The 16,601-nt window shown below is 38.6% G+C and overlaps 3 protein-coding genes across 4 annotated transcripts in view; 2 read left to right on the top strand and 1 right to left on the bottom strand.

Moving 5' to 3' along the window:
- elapor1 (endosome-lysosome associated apoptosis and autophagy regulator 1) overlaps positions 1 to 9,358 on the bottom strand; it is a 19,716-nt gene extending 10,358 nt beyond the window's left edge. For both annotated transcript variants that reach the window (XM_079827229.1, XM_079827228.1), the window contains exons 1-12: positions 9,123 to 9,358; positions 6,032 to 6,152; positions 5,371 to 5,551; positions 4,955 to 5,102; positions 4,640 to 4,720; positions 4,453 to 4,558; positions 4,188 to 4,337; positions 1,977 to 2,065; positions 1,177 to 1,354; positions 886 to 1,014; positions 696 to 786; positions 432 to 537 (exon numbers count right to left, since the gene is read on the bottom strand). In XM_079827229.1, the coding sequence (XP_079683355.1) occupies positions 432 to 537; positions 696 to 786; positions 886 to 1,014; positions 1,177 to 1,354; positions 1,977 to 2,065; positions 4,188 to 4,337; positions 4,453 to 4,558; positions 4,640 to 4,720; positions 4,955 to 5,102; positions 5,371 to 5,551; positions 6,032 to 6,152; positions 9,123 to 9,308 (1,566 nt within the window). In that variant the 5' untranslated portion in view covers positions 9,309 to 9,358. The remainder of the gene's footprint in view (positions 1 to 431; positions 538 to 695; positions 787 to 885; positions 1,015 to 1,176; positions 1,355 to 1,976; positions 2,066 to 4,187; positions 4,338 to 4,452; positions 4,559 to 4,639; positions 4,721 to 4,954; positions 5,103 to 5,370; positions 5,552 to 6,031; positions 6,153 to 9,122) is intronic.
- Positions 9,359 to 10,557: 1,199 nt separating this feature from the next.
- Positions 10,558 to 11,786, top strand: cfap276 (cilia and flagella associated protein 276). The gene is made up of 5 exons (XM_079827276.1): positions 10,558 to 10,755; positions 10,917 to 11,033; positions 11,131 to 11,246; positions 11,394 to 11,506; positions 11,592 to 11,786. The coding sequence occupies exons 1-5, from the start codon at positions 10,672 to 10,674 to the stop codon at positions 11,660 to 11,662; spliced, it is 501 nt and encodes a 166-aa protein (XP_079683402.1). The 5' UTR covers positions 10,558 to 10,671; the 3' UTR covers positions 11,663 to 11,786.
- Positions 11,787 to 12,709: 923 nt separating this feature from the next.
- On the top strand, positions 12,710 to 15,756 carry LOC307132743 (protein FAM107B). The gene is made up of 5 exons (XM_079827270.1): positions 12,710 to 12,842; positions 14,033 to 14,060; positions 14,197 to 14,341; positions 14,564 to 14,708; positions 15,471 to 15,756. The coding sequence occupies exons 1-5, from the start codon at positions 12,717 to 12,719 to the stop codon at positions 15,573 to 15,575; spliced, it is 549 nt and encodes a 182-aa protein (XP_079683396.1). The 5' UTR covers positions 12,710 to 12,716; the 3' UTR covers positions 15,576 to 15,756.
- The last annotated feature ends 845 nt before the right edge of the window (positions 15,757 to 16,601 follow it).

A 16,601-nucleotide genomic window follows, 5' to 3' on the forward strand; every position in this document is an offset into this window, starting at 1 on the left:
TTTCAAATAAATACTGTTATTTGAACTTCTATTCAGTTTCCACAAAAATACTTAGCCTTTTTATTGATAATAATTTAAAAATGTTTCTGCTTAAAATTCATCACAGGAACAAATGTTTGTTTTTTACCATAAGAGACCCCAAGCATATATTTAATTTTTATTTTGAACAATAGACGAAAGTAAGCTATTAGATATAAAAGGTAAAGATATGAGCTTCAATAAAAATGTTTTTAAAAAGAAAAAAAATCTAATGTTGTTCAAGCTCTAATTGTAAACTTCATATTCATTAGCCTCATAGCATAATTGCCCAGATCATATTTGGCCAAAAAATGACTTAGGCTATTATGCTATGAGGCATATTTGGCCAAAAAATGACTTAGGCTATTATGCTATGAGGCTAACGTTATGATATAAAATATGGTCAAACTCACTGCCATGAAATACAGTTTACAATCAGCTGTACACTTCGTTTCAAACACAAATGTAATCCTGGAAAGCGCGACTCTCTCTTTGTCTTCACTCAGGGAATGAGGCTGACTGAAAAAAAGCAAAGCCCAAAATGACATATAGAGTAAATTATTAACCCAGGTTTTATGTCTCTGGTATAAGTAATGCTGATGCTTCATTTAACATATTGAGATCATTAATAAAATGCAGTTGCTGTTTGTTAACATATGAGAGCAGTGTTTGCTCACCTGTATCCAGGAACTGTGAGCGTCAGCAGCATGTAATCAGAGTCCTGATCGCTTGGTGTGGTGTAGATGTACTCACCCGCAACCTCCCAGCCTGATACAACAAAACCCCCATAACATCAACATAAATGGCAAAACAACTCTTGTCTATAAAAAACTATATCCCCCAACCAGTGGCTCACTCAAAATGTACCTGTGCTCCTCTCAGTGCTGCTGTATTCTGAGCTAAAGACTGAACTCCTCATGTTGCCGGGCATCTTGTTCCACCATTTATACTCAAACCCCACGACTGGTTCCGTTCCAGCGGGACACTCCGAACATTCTGAAAACATGTGACACAGTTGATTATTTCTAATAGTGAATTTTGTTATTGATGCACTGAAATAATATACTAAAGCACACATGTTAATGTGAAATGTAGAGTTGTCATCTAGAGATATAACCCGGGTGAGAATGAGAAGTCCTGTTGGCTGTGTCTCTCTACCTGTCCCATTTGAGTAGAAGCCATGTGGGCAGGGTTCACAGGAGGAGGTGTTGCTGGAGAAGAATCCTGGATTGCATGGAGGACAGGCCACCATCTCCCCTGAGGCCGGGAGCTGCACTGCCTCCTCCACACTCTCACTGCAGATCTTGGGCTCGATCCACTTATACATCAGCTGCGTCTAAATACACACACACGGACACACAGAAAAACAGTCAGTTGTCAGCTGGAGATGATTTAATGTATAAATGGACTATGGCAGGTTTGATTAAATAAAAGAAAACGTTGGTGTGATTGCTCTGTTAGTGTGAACACTGCCATCTGAACCCTTCCAAACACACTCTGGTGCGGTTTGAATGAAATGTGAATGTAACAGACCAAACACATCTAAACAAACCAAAAACAGGCCATGGTGTAATAAGATGCGACCCTAAAACTGAATGCTCAATGTTATCTGTGTTTTCTCATCATAGATTAATGGGTTATAGGTTAATAGGCTATGTTGCCAATTACATTTTAGTAAAAGTAAAACTGCTGTTTTGACTCTTTTACACTTTAAGCTTTTAGTGAGTTCTAAGCTGATAAAAAATACCATGTACACACATACAACAAGCGCATTTAGCCCAGCACACAGCATTGTTTTGGATGTTCGGTATATATCTCAAAAGTTATTTTTTTTGTTTTCGTATCTTTCCTGCTTGATTAAAAATGCGAACAGGGATGTATCATTTTTTGTATCATTGTTCTGGACCAAGAAGATAACTGAACTACAAGTGTGGACATAATAAAATAAAGCATTGTACCTGACCACTGGAGTCACATGGTGTGTGAGTGTAGAAGTAATCAGTCTCCTTGCAGGGCGGTCGCTGTAGACAGGTTCCAGAACCAATCCCTGGAGTAACACACACAGGAGAGAGGAAAATGCCAGTGGCGTTAGGAAAAACACACACTCGTTTAGATAAAGTGATAAAACACAGTAGGCAAATCCCATAGCGTACAGGCACTGGGGCGTCCAGGTCATTTGCATGAACATTTACTTGCATGTGGTTACATTTAAATGCTTCATCACATCTATGCAGATGTAGGTAACGTTCAAAACTCTTCACAAGGCATATGTTGGGTGACCACCAGTCATTAAAAATACATTTGGTTAAATGCTTTGTGAAATATGCATTTTTCTAGTATATGAAAGATATGTTTGTTTGTATTAAAGGGTTGGTTCACCCAAAAATGAAAATTCTGTCATTATTGACTTCCCCTCATGTCGTTCGACACCCGTAAGACCTCCGTTCATCTTCGGAACACAAATGAAGATATTTTAGTTGAAATCCGATGGCTCAGAAAGGCCTCCATTGGCACAATGCACTTTACACTCTCAAGACCCATAAAAGGTACTAAAGACGTCGTTAAAAAGTCCATCTCACTACAGTGGTTCTACAATAACTTTATAAAGCGACGAGAATAGTTTTTGTGTGCAAAAAAAAAAACTAAATAACGACTTATATAGTGATGACCGATTTCAAAACACAGCATCATGAAGCTTCGAAGCTGCTGAAATCACGTGACTTTGGCGATTCAAACCGCTGAATCGACTCACTAATTCATAACGCTTCGAAGCTTCATGATGCAGTGTTTTGAAATCGGTCATCAACATCACTATACAAGTCGTTGTTTAGGGTTTTTTTGCGCACAAAAACTATTCTCGTCGCTTTATAAAGTTATTGTAGAACCAATGTAGTGAGATGGACTTTGTAATGACGTCTTTAGTACCTTTTATGGGTCTTGAGAGTGTAAAGTGCATTGTGCCAATGGAGGCCTTTCTGAGCCATCTGATTTCAACTAAAATATCTTCATTTGTGTTCCGAAGATGAACGGAGGTCTTACGGGTGTCGAACGACATGAGGGTCAGTAATTAACGACAGAATTTTAATTTTTGGGTGAACTAACCCTTTAAAGGGCTATAAGTTGAATTCAGAAACCTGTTATTAGCGACACCGTTGGCCGTTAAGTGAACTGCAGACAGCAACTTCACACTCGTGCACACGTGACGTTAACGTAAAAGGGAAGAGACTGGAAGTAATTCAACGCATGGCGAAGTTCTTTTTCTTTGCAGCGAACATCCCGACGCCGCCAGCGCTGCTGATTGCGACGTTTAGATGAATATGTAAATATATGCTGCATGATTTCCTCAATAACAAAATAAACATACAACAAAAATGACAAGTTGGAGAAAGCGGCAGTTAAGAAAGCATCTGATCATAGCGATTTGGATATTTGTCTAACGGAGGCCAGCTAGTAGTTGCTGTGCGAGTAAACCTCACTCCTCTGATCTCGAGACGCTCTAGCAACTGACGCTAGGGGTTGCAGCCTTTAGCCTCCTTGATAGAGCGTCCGACTCTCATGCCGGCGGACCGAGTTCGAGTCCTGCTTGGAGTCGGCGGTTCGAACAGAAGGGGTTACATTTGCACCAGCTCTGCAATTCACCGACGTAATTTTCAACAGATGAGGTCATTCAAATAACACTGTTTTGATAGCTGAGAACGGATAAGAGGAGTGGGAGCACGTCACATCCTTTCGATTTTCCCAGCGAAACCAGTCTTCAGTTTAGTAAGACGAGGAATGTCTATGGGGTTTTTTCTTTCAGTTTCATTGCAAGATGCTCACACATTTGCAATATAAAAAGCCATTAATACATAAAAATTCTAACATATAGCCCCTTTAACAACAAAATATTTAACAATTAAGCCCTGTTAATGTATTTTATTTAATTATTTTAATTAATACAATTAATTAAACATTTTATTCGTTATAAAATACAGGCTAACAAGCTTCAGGATCACTACAAGTATACTGTAAATATTCCACTAACACAAAACATCCTCACATATACAAACTATGAGCAGAAATGAAGATGAAATGACATGGAGCACAAACAACAGCAGCTGCTGACCCTGATGATGACCGACCTGCATTAACATTCATGGTCATTTGGCTTAAAAAATGCTGAGACACACCTGAATATTTGTCTGCCTCACAGGGTTGACACGCAGTTGCTCCCTTATTAGAGTATGAATTAGCAGCGCATGGGATACAGCGGGCAGCTCCTGGTTTATCACTATAGGTACCAGGCTTACAGTGAAAACACTCAGATGTATAAGAGACCCCTGAGAAGGAAAAAGTCAGTTGTTATTTAAAGTTGCATTTAATGCATTTAAAAGGTATTCCCAAAACGGCATCTTTATTTGAGGTAGTACGCAAATAATTGTGATGGATAAATACCTGAGATGCTAATGTTCTTCAGTAGAACCGGTTTGGCAGTGTTGGCAGCCAAAGTGAAACCCGTTGTTCTCCAGTACAAGACATTGTTACCGCTGCTCAGCTCTACCTGGTTAGGTTAGACAGCAAAACGAATTTTGAGGTCTGCGCTTTCCGCTCTCAAAAGATACACACATACCCAAAGACTTACATAATGATAATCCCAGTCACTTTCGGATATCCTCATCCAGCGACGTTGAGCGTCTGTAGACTGACACTGGTCATTCTGAACCTGTTAACACACTTATATTGTCATATAATGCATAACAACATTATCAGGGTACATCCCACAAGAAACACATTTGTGGTTGTTATAAAACTTTATATTGTCCATTATATGTTATTATTATATTCCATATAAATATGTATTATTTAAAAAAAAATGCAATGTAACTGACCATAAAGCTTTTAAAGCTGTATTCTTTGGGGGGGGGAAAAAGTTCTGGTGAAGCCACACAGTACTTACATAAAACTCAAAAAACATGCGGTTGTCTGGATAGAAGTACTGGAAGGACACAGATCCAGGCTTCTTCAAACTCACAGTATAGGAGAGAGTTGAAGTGCATTCATCTGAGTTAGAGGCAACATAGTCACCTTTCGGGATCCATGTTGAGCTGCACAAATGCAAGAGACACATGCAATGGGTTCCCCTTGAAAGCAAATTTCCACAAATGTATGTTCTCCAATTTAATTAACATTCAAATAACTCAAGGTCCTGACTCGCCAAGCACTTTTACATTTGCTATTAAACATTATGTGCATGCAATTACAGTTAAGTGAATGTTGAATGGCTCAACCATCCACTTGACCTTGAATTTTGAGCACTATCCCCCTTTTGCATTTTCTGAATGCAGCCGTTCTCATTTTACATGAGTCGCTTACTTAGAGCAATTTGTGTACGTGTCCCCATAGTTCATATTGATGCCATGGCTGATAAAGCCAATGGGGAAACTGTCCCACTCATCGAAGGCAACACCCGTCCCAAGAGAATAGGTCCCTGCGACGCATTTCTGACACTCTTGAGTCCTCATGTCCAGAAATTCGCCGTCATTACAGGTGAATGCTGAAAACAGAGAGAGAAAAAAAACACAACAGTATTTTAATCGCTTTCTAGATTCGAAAACCCTTCAACTTGTAACATAGCATGCTAAAGTATAGACATTCATGAAGTTTCATGCTATAGTTTCATTCAAAATGTGTATCTTGTAGTTTGTGCGTGTGTGTTTACAAGTTTTTCTATCCCGGTGGGGACTTCAACCTGAATGCACACAGACTCATGGGGACTTGTGTCACCTTGGGGACCTTAATTAAGGTCCCCATGAGGAAACAAGCGTATAAATCATACAGAATGAGTTTTTTAAAAAAATGTAAAAATGCGGAAAGTTTTGTGTGATAAGTAGGGTTAGTGTGTGAGAATATACAGTTTGTACAGTATAAAAACCACAACGCCTACATGGAGAGTCCCCACAAAGATAGTGAACCAGACGTGTGTGTGTGTGTGTGTGTGTGTGTGTGTGTGTGTGTGTGTGTGTGTTGTACTCACTGCAGTGGGTGCCTTTGACTGGATCAGGTAGGCCAGTGCAAGTCTCTGGCTTGTTGGGTATTGCCACTCTCCATCGAGAGCCCAAAACGTCACAGTCTGTGTACTCAAAATGGTAATCAGACTGCAAAATAATGAAACATACAATAACAACTGCATTAAAATGTCATTTAGTTTGAAAATAGGGCCACAGAAAAAATGTACATAGTATTTTGCAGGGTTAATACATTTGTTGGCTTTAGAGATTGTCAACCAGATCAACCTAAGTCAGTAATGATTAAGGTGTTTATGTAGGAAAATTATATTGTGCAGGCATCGAGTTACTATCAGGCTAAAAAAACTGATAAAACAATAAAGAGTCCGACAGTGAGTGTTTAAAATGTGGGTACTCTCCAAACAAATATTTGGAATTCATTTCAAATTTAACCTGTATACTATTATAAAACTTCTGCTATAATAAAAAAAAAAACCGGGCCCATTACAATGTAACAAGACAAATGCTACAAAAATATTACAGCTAGGCTATATTAATACTGCAGTGCTCCAAAGTCTTTAGTATTGTTTTTAGGCCATTTTCAGCACAATTGTTAGCTGAGATGCTAAAGTTTTAACTTTCTTTATAGACATATAGAAATGTGTTGTCACTGAGGAAACCAACTCTATGATGTTCCAGTTACTAACATCTTGCGATTAATCTGGATTATAGATCTCCTTTTCAAAATACTGTGTCAGATCAATATTTGCACTGTAGGCGGATCCACCCACTAGCGATCAGCTTCAAGGATGTCTTCGTATCCTTGTCTAAACAAACAATCTTTAACAGGTATTATATAGTCACCATTGTGCGAAGAGGGAGAAGCCGATGAAATCAAACCTTGAGTTAATAAACCTAACACCTCCAAACATTGTTTATATATTTATCCTAATTTGACTTAACAAAATAATCTACTAAGAGATACTTAAATGCTTAAAGGTGTGGATAAAATTAAACAGTTATTTAGACTTGAAATGGTTTGTGTTGACAGCTAACTCCCCCAAAACAACAGGCAGCTGGCAAGAATCATGAACCTAGATTAACCTGACAAAATGGCACCTGAGGTAACAGCAGATACTTCACAGAGCAAATCAGAATAACCCATGTGGAATGAAAAGATTAATAGTTAACAAAGCCTTGACATGACAATTGGTAGCACTTCCTGTGTGCTTTGTGTTAGTTCAGCTACGTTGTGTTTAGTGAGGAGAAAGAAAAAGGTTGTTCTAAACAGGCAGTCCACATCATAATCTCCACATCCATATAAATGATGAAACCAAAAAACCAAGGCAACAGAACAGAGTGGCATTTGTTTCTATGGTGTCTTGTAGGGGTCAGATTACCTGAATCTCTTAGTCCAACAGAAAACATTTGTCTATGTTGTTGTTTTTTACAAGGTCGTTTTCATTTAAATTTGCAGTTAACAATAAACTTAGACAATAATAGCTGATTTTCTACCGTCGGGCCAAACGGTTCTCGTTGAGTACGGGTTTACCGTTTCATTTTCCACTGTACCAGGCTCAAGTGGAAAACACAACTGGAACCGTTCCTTACCGTTCTAAGAACCATTCGGCCCGATTGTGGAAAAGTGGCTAAGGTTCTTTTTGTGCACACACACACAAATATACATATATAAACAAACAGTATTTATTGATAAGCATGGAATGTCTTGGTGGACTAGATCTGCTACTGTTGCTACATGAGAGAGGATACAGCTGAAAATGCACATGAATACGGTGAAGAGAATTCAAGCTGCTGCAGGAAAAGTGTAGGGAGAACCACCAAGCAGATCTAGGCAGGTGGTGCTGGGGAAGGTGGAGGGCTAGGAAAAATCCCATGCACTCTATGAGTTGATTCGGTTCGGGACTGTAATAAATAGGTCACTTAGATGGAAGAAACAGCGCAATTGGCCAAAACAATTAGCTTTAAGTTAACCAATCAGCTGCTCGGATAGAGAGAGTTGACAAATTAAAAAACAACAAAATAATTAAGAGCTTCAAAGGCCTGATTTCTGTCATGTTGTGGTTAAATCTGCATCTGGCCATGTTTTAAGCAAGTCAGTTTAATTATTTATTTATCAGTGTGTCTATAGCACACACTTTTGTTTCACTGCCAATACAAATAAAAAGCTTTGGTAAAGACGGGTATAGCAACGCATTTATACAAACAGCACTACGGCAATTTGTCGACTGACCATAACAGCAGATGTCCTTTTCACACAGCTCTCTAAGGCAATGGGGAAGCTTATCTGGACTTGATAAGGTAAGTGTGTGACGTGACCCATTTCCATGAACATGCTCACTTTTATTCAAACGAGATGATTTTCTTGAGAAAACAGAGGACAAAGAGCGGAAACACAAAGGTGAACGACGACAAAGAAAATTCTTTCAAATTCAACATATATCCTGATCAGAAAGTAAACAATCATACTGAAAGTTGATACTGATGCATGTGAGGTTTTTTATTAACTAAGAAAACATCCAGCCCACATCCCTTATTTGCTTTATTAACTGATGTTATGTCAGTTAGTCAGAAGAAACTATGTTGAGTGTATTTCTATTTATGGACCTAACAGTTTATTTATATAGAAAGTACTGGCCTAGTCATCCAGTCCTGTATGATAATGTTCGGTGTTTATAATGATTAGTATCCCATAAAGCTGGGACCGAGATGGGTCTTGTGCATGTTGCCCACTTGGGTCCCACTTAGTGGCAAGTGCCATCCTATATGAAATCCATGTGGGCAATTGGCATGGGGCCATTATGGAACCCGCGGACAATCCTATATGGGGCCCATTTTTCAGCCCATTTCATACCCATATGGGCCCCACATATAAATGTTGGCTGGGCATCAAATGTGCTATTCTGTCGATGTGAGTTCAGCAAACTAGTCTGTCCGTCAATAAGTAGGCTAGCAAGAATAAATAGTCTGTCAAATAAAGAGAAAATTAGCCTAATAAAAAGTGTGTAGGTACACAACACATTCAATTACGTTATTTTAAAAGACTAACGTTGCAGTCGAAAAAATATATATAGCCTAACGCACAATAAAGTAGCATCTTACCTCTTTGCAGCTGGGTAATTCAGTTGTCTCCGTTAAAAATAGTAAAGGGAGCAAAAAAATGACAGTGAAAAGCCCATGGATTAAAAACATAGCTGTTTTCAAATGATATGTTCCCTTCAGGCAAGGCGTGCAACAGAACAGACGTGGTAATATTGCTGCGCTTTTATCCCGACACTGTTTGCACATACTAAGCGTGTAACGCGCTCAGCTCTCCTATTGGTCAGAATCTTTGGGATGGAGTCCCAAACGTGTCCGTCTTGTATCTAAAGAGGTGAATATTCGTAAGCCTCAGAAAAGAAAGCACAGTGACAATAGTCCCTTGGTTTTATAACGAGCAAAGAGTCAATTACATAAATAATACGATGAGGTCTCTATTGATCTACAGTTGGGGAAACAGGGAGAGCACAAAGTAACATGGGGTTAGTTGTAACACAAATGATTTACAACTTTCCACACATGCCAGCACGACGAAACGTATTGTATTTAGTAGTTGCCACATCAACATTAGCTATAGCCTGTAATGGAAAAAGCGTTTTTTGCTTTTGTTTATCTCGGCTAAAATTAGACAAATCTGATATTATTTTAATCTCCAATATGTTATTTAACAGTTGAGATGGTTATTTAATGCTGATCTAACCAGCAGAGGACACTAGCCGGGTTTAAATCCCAGTTGCGCAGATGGGTCATGTTGAACACTGCGTTACAATGAGCCCTAGAACTCTTCTATGCTTTTAGGAATTCTATTTTTAACCATGAGAAAAAGTGAATAAAGACAGAGAGTCAGTGTTCAGAAATTATTCATTATTACGTTTTGAACCGTGCTGTAAGCTGTGTTTTGCGGTGTTTGTTGTCAAAATTTAGTTTATTTATAATTATTAAAAAATGCCATTATTTTATATGCAAAAGTTAATAATTGTATCTTACTGACTAAATATTTTAGCATGTCTTGAATATTTTTTTGGACCTCTTGTATCAGATAACATTTTAAACTGTCATGGTCATGTTACAAAGTGTACAACTATGGGGCATGTTGTCACATTTCACTTCCATTCTTTCGGGTAAATCAAGACAAAAATATACACAGTATTAATGAAATAAAACTACATATTTGTACTAGACGTGTGAAATTAATGTGGGAGAAAAAAAATACTCTGAACCCAAAGTGGATTTACACAAACTGAGAAAGTAAAAAAGTGTTAGGCCTACTTTACTTTGTGCACCCCTCTCCCCCACATCATTTTACGTAACTTATAGAACATTTTTGGGAAACTGAATAGCAAACATTTGTTTATATAATTTTTTTGTTGCTGCAGTAAAATGTTAGTAAGAAATAACCAGTTAACCAACTGTTAAAATATAAGTTTACACCCAAATACGCTGCAAGCATATTATTTATTTACGCCTCGCGCTGTGTGGCGAGACAGAAACTACGATCACAGTTGGTTTCTAGGCAACAGTGGGAGGGACAACAAAGTTGCAAGTCAAAAAAATCCCAAACCATCGAGCTGTTACATTCCTGTTACAAAACTCATCTGGATACAGTGGGAATATGCCAAAAGAACGAGATCCGTTTCCATTCCCGCGATATGAGAACGACCATACATACGCAGGGAATAGGCCTAACGCAATTCAGGTAATTACAAATATGAACTTAAAACTTTAAAAGTGGCCCCATTTCAGTTTACAGATCTAGTTCGTATAACTTAAGTTAACGTTAACTGTTACCTGCTTTTTGAGTAGGCCTATACACTTACTTACATTGCTCAACTTCTCAATTTTTACCTCATTGATCAGAAATTGCCATATGACAAGCCAACCCATCTCGCACAAAACGATGATCCCTGGAGGAGACTCCATAACACATCTACACAGGCCAGTTCTTGTCGAAATGTCTTTCAATATGATACTGCAGTGAGTTGATTTAACCATTTGAATTTACTAATGATTACTTAATGTAACTTAAAATGTGTTTTTGAAAATGCACTGACTGCTAAAACTTTGTTACAAGGCACCAAAGGACAGTCTTGACATTCATCTAAAAGCGGCCTATGACCATCATCTAGGATTATTTCAAAACAAAAATCAAACAGTGACGCAGATGGATACTGTTGCATTGGATAATGCGTAAGTCCTATATGCGTTTCCTGTATGAAAAGAAGAAACGATACTTTCACATTTAAGTAACTTTCATTGGGAGTTCAAAACAAAACATTTATTCAGTTTGAAGGGCCAGCGAATCTGAATGTCCCAGCTATTTTTGATGTTTTTCAGGACACTGAAAAACAAAGAATCAAAAGATTCAGTGCGTGAGACCGACAACAAAGGACCAAAAGTGTGGGTCGACACCCAGAAAGCTTCTATATACAGCATTAAAGGGTCCATAGGTGAGAATTAATATTCAATACATAAGAAATGGATTATATGCATGTAAAAAAAAAAAAAAAAAATCAAAGTAACTTTTTTTTTTAGAGTCTCATCACACCGCTTCGACAAACCGAGGCTACTCACGCAAGCATGATGGCGGATTTTATGCTACGTAGTGCATTACAAACAGTATATACAAGTCAAGATGACCACCTGTATTTCCAGTTGGTTGTTAAACAACGAATCTCTGCATTGTCCTAAGGCTGGAAAAATAAAAGAAACAAAAGACATGCTGGTGTGTGGGCTCTTCTTTAAATGGATAACGTTACAACATGTTTGGCGTGCAGCTCCGCGAGGCTCACTGACCTCAGGGACTCACTGTTAAAAGTTATGGTGAGATCAGAATCGCCGTTATACTCAGTGAACAAACAGGGCATATTGGACACAGATCCAGAACCCGGCTTGCTCTAGTATATCTGATCGAGTCATCATTTCTTACCACAGTTTCAACTGTGGATGCCCTGAGTGAAAAAGCCTCGCGTTCATCGCTACAGAAGCTCCCGAGTCGGTTACTATCATCTCTGTACCCGAGCAGGGCAACAACTCGGATAAGATCAAATAAGATCACGGTGTAGATTTTTTTTAAAGGTCTCATTCTCACACACGTTCACAAAACACAAACATTTATACGCACAAACAACCACTCTTTCACGCTCGCACCACACACACGCATAACACAAGCGAACACACTCACTCAATGACCTCACGTCCTGGTTGACGTCAATATAAGTAGCCCTTTGGAATCATGGGAAACTTTTCCACAACACAATAAAAATCACAGTGCCCTCTTGTGGTCGGTGACATTTTATAAATATGAGGAGCATGCCTTTATATATATATATATATATATATATTTTTTTAAATCATTTTTATATATTTTATTAGAATATTCATTTTTAAAATAAATTAAGCATACAGGAATAAACTGAGACTAAAACTACGCAATTTAGACGAGATTAACCTGTAGGTTATTGTTGGTTTAAAAACAAACACCTGTTAATTTAATTTAGTCTTAATGGAGAAATTAGAGATCAAGAATCGATGTTTCCACGGAAGGACGAGAGTTAAAATCAACATTGGTGTCTGTCCACGATAATTAGTTAATCTGGCATCCTGCGTGCCTCGTATAGGTAAAGGTTAATCTGGAATGGCGTAATGAGCTTGAACGCAATGTCTGCAACAAGCATCACTGAACATAAACAGAGCAACACAGTGAGCGAACTCTACAGTCCTGACACCAGCCGCACAATGCTGGATTTGAACACAACAAAAAAGCAATCAGCTGTGTGTGTCGAGGTGAGCATTACCTAGAACTGTAGAACAGAATTTAAATGTATTTGAGTCCTCAGTGTTTCCTTCAAAGAGCAATTTAGTGTGTCTGTATTTTTGTATCTGTGTATGTTGCAGGAGTGGGAATTAAATGTATTTGGTGTTCAGTTACTCTTCCATAGACTAGTTAAATTTAAAGTGGAACAATACTTGTAGTACTTTTTTTAATTCAGAAAACTGTCCTATGAAGCAGTGGGAAGCTGATATACACTGTTGGTTTCAGTAGTTTTACGACGTTCCTTTGACTTTGCACCGTCTGCTGTACCAAAATCAATTGTTTCATGAATTTAAAAGGCTTCTGCTGTTAATTGTGCTGAATTAATAATGCAATTAGTCTTCACTAAAAGTAAAACTTGCTCCAATTTCATAGGATCAATTCCAGTAAATTAGTTTTTTATTGGAGCCTATCACAAGCTATTACATAATGGTGCCTCATGAGTTGTGTGTCGGGCATGTGGAGGTGGGACATGGGTGTGTTTGGTGTGGCTGTCTGACACACAAAGATGACCCCTGAGTGTGGCACTGTAGGACCAGATTAATCTGGTTTATCCCAGTCGTGGTTATAAACACCCTGCTTCGGGCTGGATGCCCATAGGCTTAACGTCTCATTCAGTGGTGAAGTTCCATAGGTTTCTAAAATGTTCCTGTAGTTTAGGACCGTATGCTGCAACTTGAAAAGGCACCCTTCATTAGCCAAATATTTTTGATTTAAAAACGACTGATAACTCTTCCATCTGTAGGTGGAAAGACGTAATTGCAGAATTTTATAATTGTTATGGTACAATTTATCCAGATTTGCATGTACCCTTTAATACTTACTGAGGAAACCCAGGTTGACCCTCTTCTGTCCTATTGGCTTAGACGTACAAGTCTGCGTTTTAGAAGTCATGAGGTCAAATAACTTGAGGACACTTGAGTGTTGCGCTATAAATGGCCCTCTTTGCTTCATTCTTCTATGTTAGTAAATCAAGCCAACGCGCGTTAAAAGGCAGAGCATGTGCCATCTCAGTCCATTGAGTGGATTTGATTCTGTGCTTCCCTCAGCAGGTGGATGGACATGTTAGCACACCGCTACTCTTAAGAAATGAACCATTCATTTGGCTGAATTTGCTTTCATGTGTAAATTATTAATGCATTCATCTTTTTCTTTTCCCCAGCGGCCAGGATTCAGGCATCACAAAAAAGGTACAGGCACTAAGCTCTGATTCGAATTTACATGGCATCATAAACACTGAAATGTGTAGGCATAGGTGTTTAAAAATCATAGGATTTGTTAATATTCATATAGGGAAGTCTTAATGTTTCCCCTCTGTCTTTTTAGAGCTCTATGTGTGTCATCCTCCTGTGTCCCAGCAGAGCGCAGACAGCGGAGATGAGTTCATTCAGCTCAAGAAAGTGAACGGCTCACCCGGCGAGTGTCCCAGTCGCCAGAATCTCCATAAGGAGCTTCTGCTCGGCCATAAGAGGTGAAGAGAAACCACAAAATGAGGTTTACTTTTGTAAAGTGTTTTATTTATGTTGGTGTACTTTGTTTGCCAAGAATGGTAAATTCAGAAGTTGAAGTTCAATCAAGATCTAAATCACATCAAGCCTGCACAAATGTGTTTATCCTTACAAACTAAACTCCTCTGAACAAGGTTTGCTATACTAAAGTGACTTTAAGGTTCTGACATTTTTATTATTCTCAGAGGGCTGTTGCTGGAGGAGAAACCAGAATTGCAGCGCGTGTTACAGCAGAGGAGACTTGACCTGCACAGAGAGCAGGAACTTGCCCTCCGACCACCTTCTGACCTGGAACAGGAGCTCCGTAAGAGACAGCAGAAAATGCAGGAGGTACTGAACTTTTTATGTCCACTTAAAGGGATTGTTCACCCAAAAATGAAATGAAATTAGCCCATGATTTACTCGCCCTCAAGCCATCCTAGGTGTATATGACATTAATTCGGACGAATACAATCGGAGTTATGTTAAAAAAAATCCTGGTTCTTCCAAGCACTAATGGCAGCCTGAAATTTGAAGCCCAAAAAGTGCATCCATTCATTATAAAATTAAACCACACGGGGGGCCTTCTGAACATAAAGGCCTTCTGAACGTATGACGTCAGATGTTGCGCGGTTCGAACTGCGAGAGGCGTTACTCTTGAAGTTAAATACAGAAGGCGGAAGCTAGATATTTTACTTTATAAAGTTTTAAATATGGATCTTTTTCCTACGCAAACCCATCGATTCCCCTCAGAAGGCCTCTTATTGTCCCCCGGAGCCGTGTGCAGTACTTTTATAATGGATGGATGCGCACTTTTTATTTTGAGCTTCAAATTTTGGGCCATGTCATATACACCCAGGATGGCTTGAGGGTGAGTAAATTATGGGATAATTTTTATTCTTGGGTGAACTTTCCCTTTAATGTTCCTCATCACTGGAATGGAGGACAAGAGTTTTGCCAGATGCTTGGTGGTATTTGATTTGTCTTGGATGAATTGAATCATGTGTTTTGAGTGGACCATTGTACTCGTGTGTTTTCCTCTCATTACAGACGTTTCATATAATATTTGAACATTTTTGTAACGTTCACTCTGTTTTAAATGTGTCTCTACAGTATGAGCTGGAGGAACAAAGACGCTTGGAGGATGAGAGAAATATTCCAGAATTTGTACGAGTGAAGGAGAATCTGCGCCGCATACAGTTGACCGAACAAAACTAAAGGATGTGTGGAGAATGGGCCTTGTAATTTTTACTGTGTAATGTTTTCATAAAATAAGAATATTTTGATGTCATGAAATTAAAATGGTGTACAGCTATAATGTAGTTTAGTAATGAAGCACTGTATTTAAGAGTTGTTACAATTTGAGTCAAATTAAAGTATTAATGTCTTGTGTAATATTACTCTGTGTCCCCCCCCCGTCCTTTTTTTTTTTCTTTTCTCTTTAACAAAAAGTAACTGAATACTTCTGTTCTGAAACTGACTTTAATATTATATTAGGCATACAAGGTTTGACCAGCAAGTGACAACTGGCAAAAAGTAGGCCTACCATTGATTTTTAAAGGGTTCAAAAGTAACACACAGTTTCTGCCACTCATGTTACTCTTGAGTACCTCTAGAGTAGTACCAGATCCTACATCTCTCCAAAGAGTCTTTACATTGATCATATTTATAAAAGAAAGCTGCGTACAGATTCTTTCCGAAAAAAGCAAGGCTTGTAGATGTGTGCTGTGGGTGGAGCTAAAGACACACAAAAATCCCTCATAACTTTCGATTCACTATGTTCGTGCTGTTTACAATATACACGCCAATTACCAACAAAACTAACATTTAATGCAGTTTCAATGCCTGACTGGGAATAAACAAACACCTGTACGGCTCTGTTGCTGCTCCAGGAAAACAAACTACATCCACGGTTTCCTTAACACTGGGTTCTTAGGGAAGCTGAACAAGGTTTTCTTTCCCTCACAGCCAAAAACACACTACTTTAGTGACATTGATTTCGTGGTTTAAAACTAAATGACAGCGCTTCCATATCCCAATCGAAACTTGTTGATGCGCACACTCTTGCTCTCACTGGTTGATGCACAAGGAATTCTGCCCTTTGTGATGTCATATAGGGCCATAGTTTAATCCTGAAGGAGTTTATTTGGCATGGTTACACCCTAGCATCCCCAACCATTTCACCAACAGAATATAACATGAACATTTATCTGAACATTTCCCCTAGAATTCCCAAATTTATTC

This window comes from Gobio gobio (assembly GCF_949357685.1).
Source record: "Gobio gobio genome assembly, chromosome: 10".
Taxonomy (NCBI): Eukaryota; Metazoa; Chordata; class Actinopteri; order Cypriniformes; family Gobionidae; genus Gobio; species Gobio gobio.

Excerpts from the sequence above, each read along its gene's own strand:
- LOC307132743 (XM_079827270.1), top strand. The coding sequence starts at position 12,717 with ATGTCTGCAACAAGCATCACTGAACATAAACAGAGCAACACAGTGAGC. Across the intron at positions 14,061-14,196 it reads ATTCAGGCATCACAAAAAAG|AGCTCTATGTGTGTCATCCT; the intron begins GTACAGGCACTA and ends CTGTCTTTTTAG. Across the intron at positions 14,709-15,470 it reads GACAGCAGAAAATGCAGGAG|TATGAGCTGGAGGAACAAAG; the intron begins GTACTGAACTTT and ends GTGTCTCTACAG.
- cfap276 (XM_079827276.1), top strand. The coding sequence starts at position 10,672 with ATGCCAAAAGAACGAGATCCGTTTCCATTCCCGCGATATGAGAACGAC. Across the intron at positions 10,756-10,916 it reads ATAGGCCTAACGCAATTCAG|AAATTGCCATATGACAAGCC; the intron begins GTAATTACAAAT and ends CTCATTGATCAG. Across the intron at positions 11,507-11,591 it reads CAGCATTAAAGGGTCCATAG|AGTCTCATCACACCGCTTCG; the intron begins GTGAGAATTAAT and ends TTTTTTTTTTAG.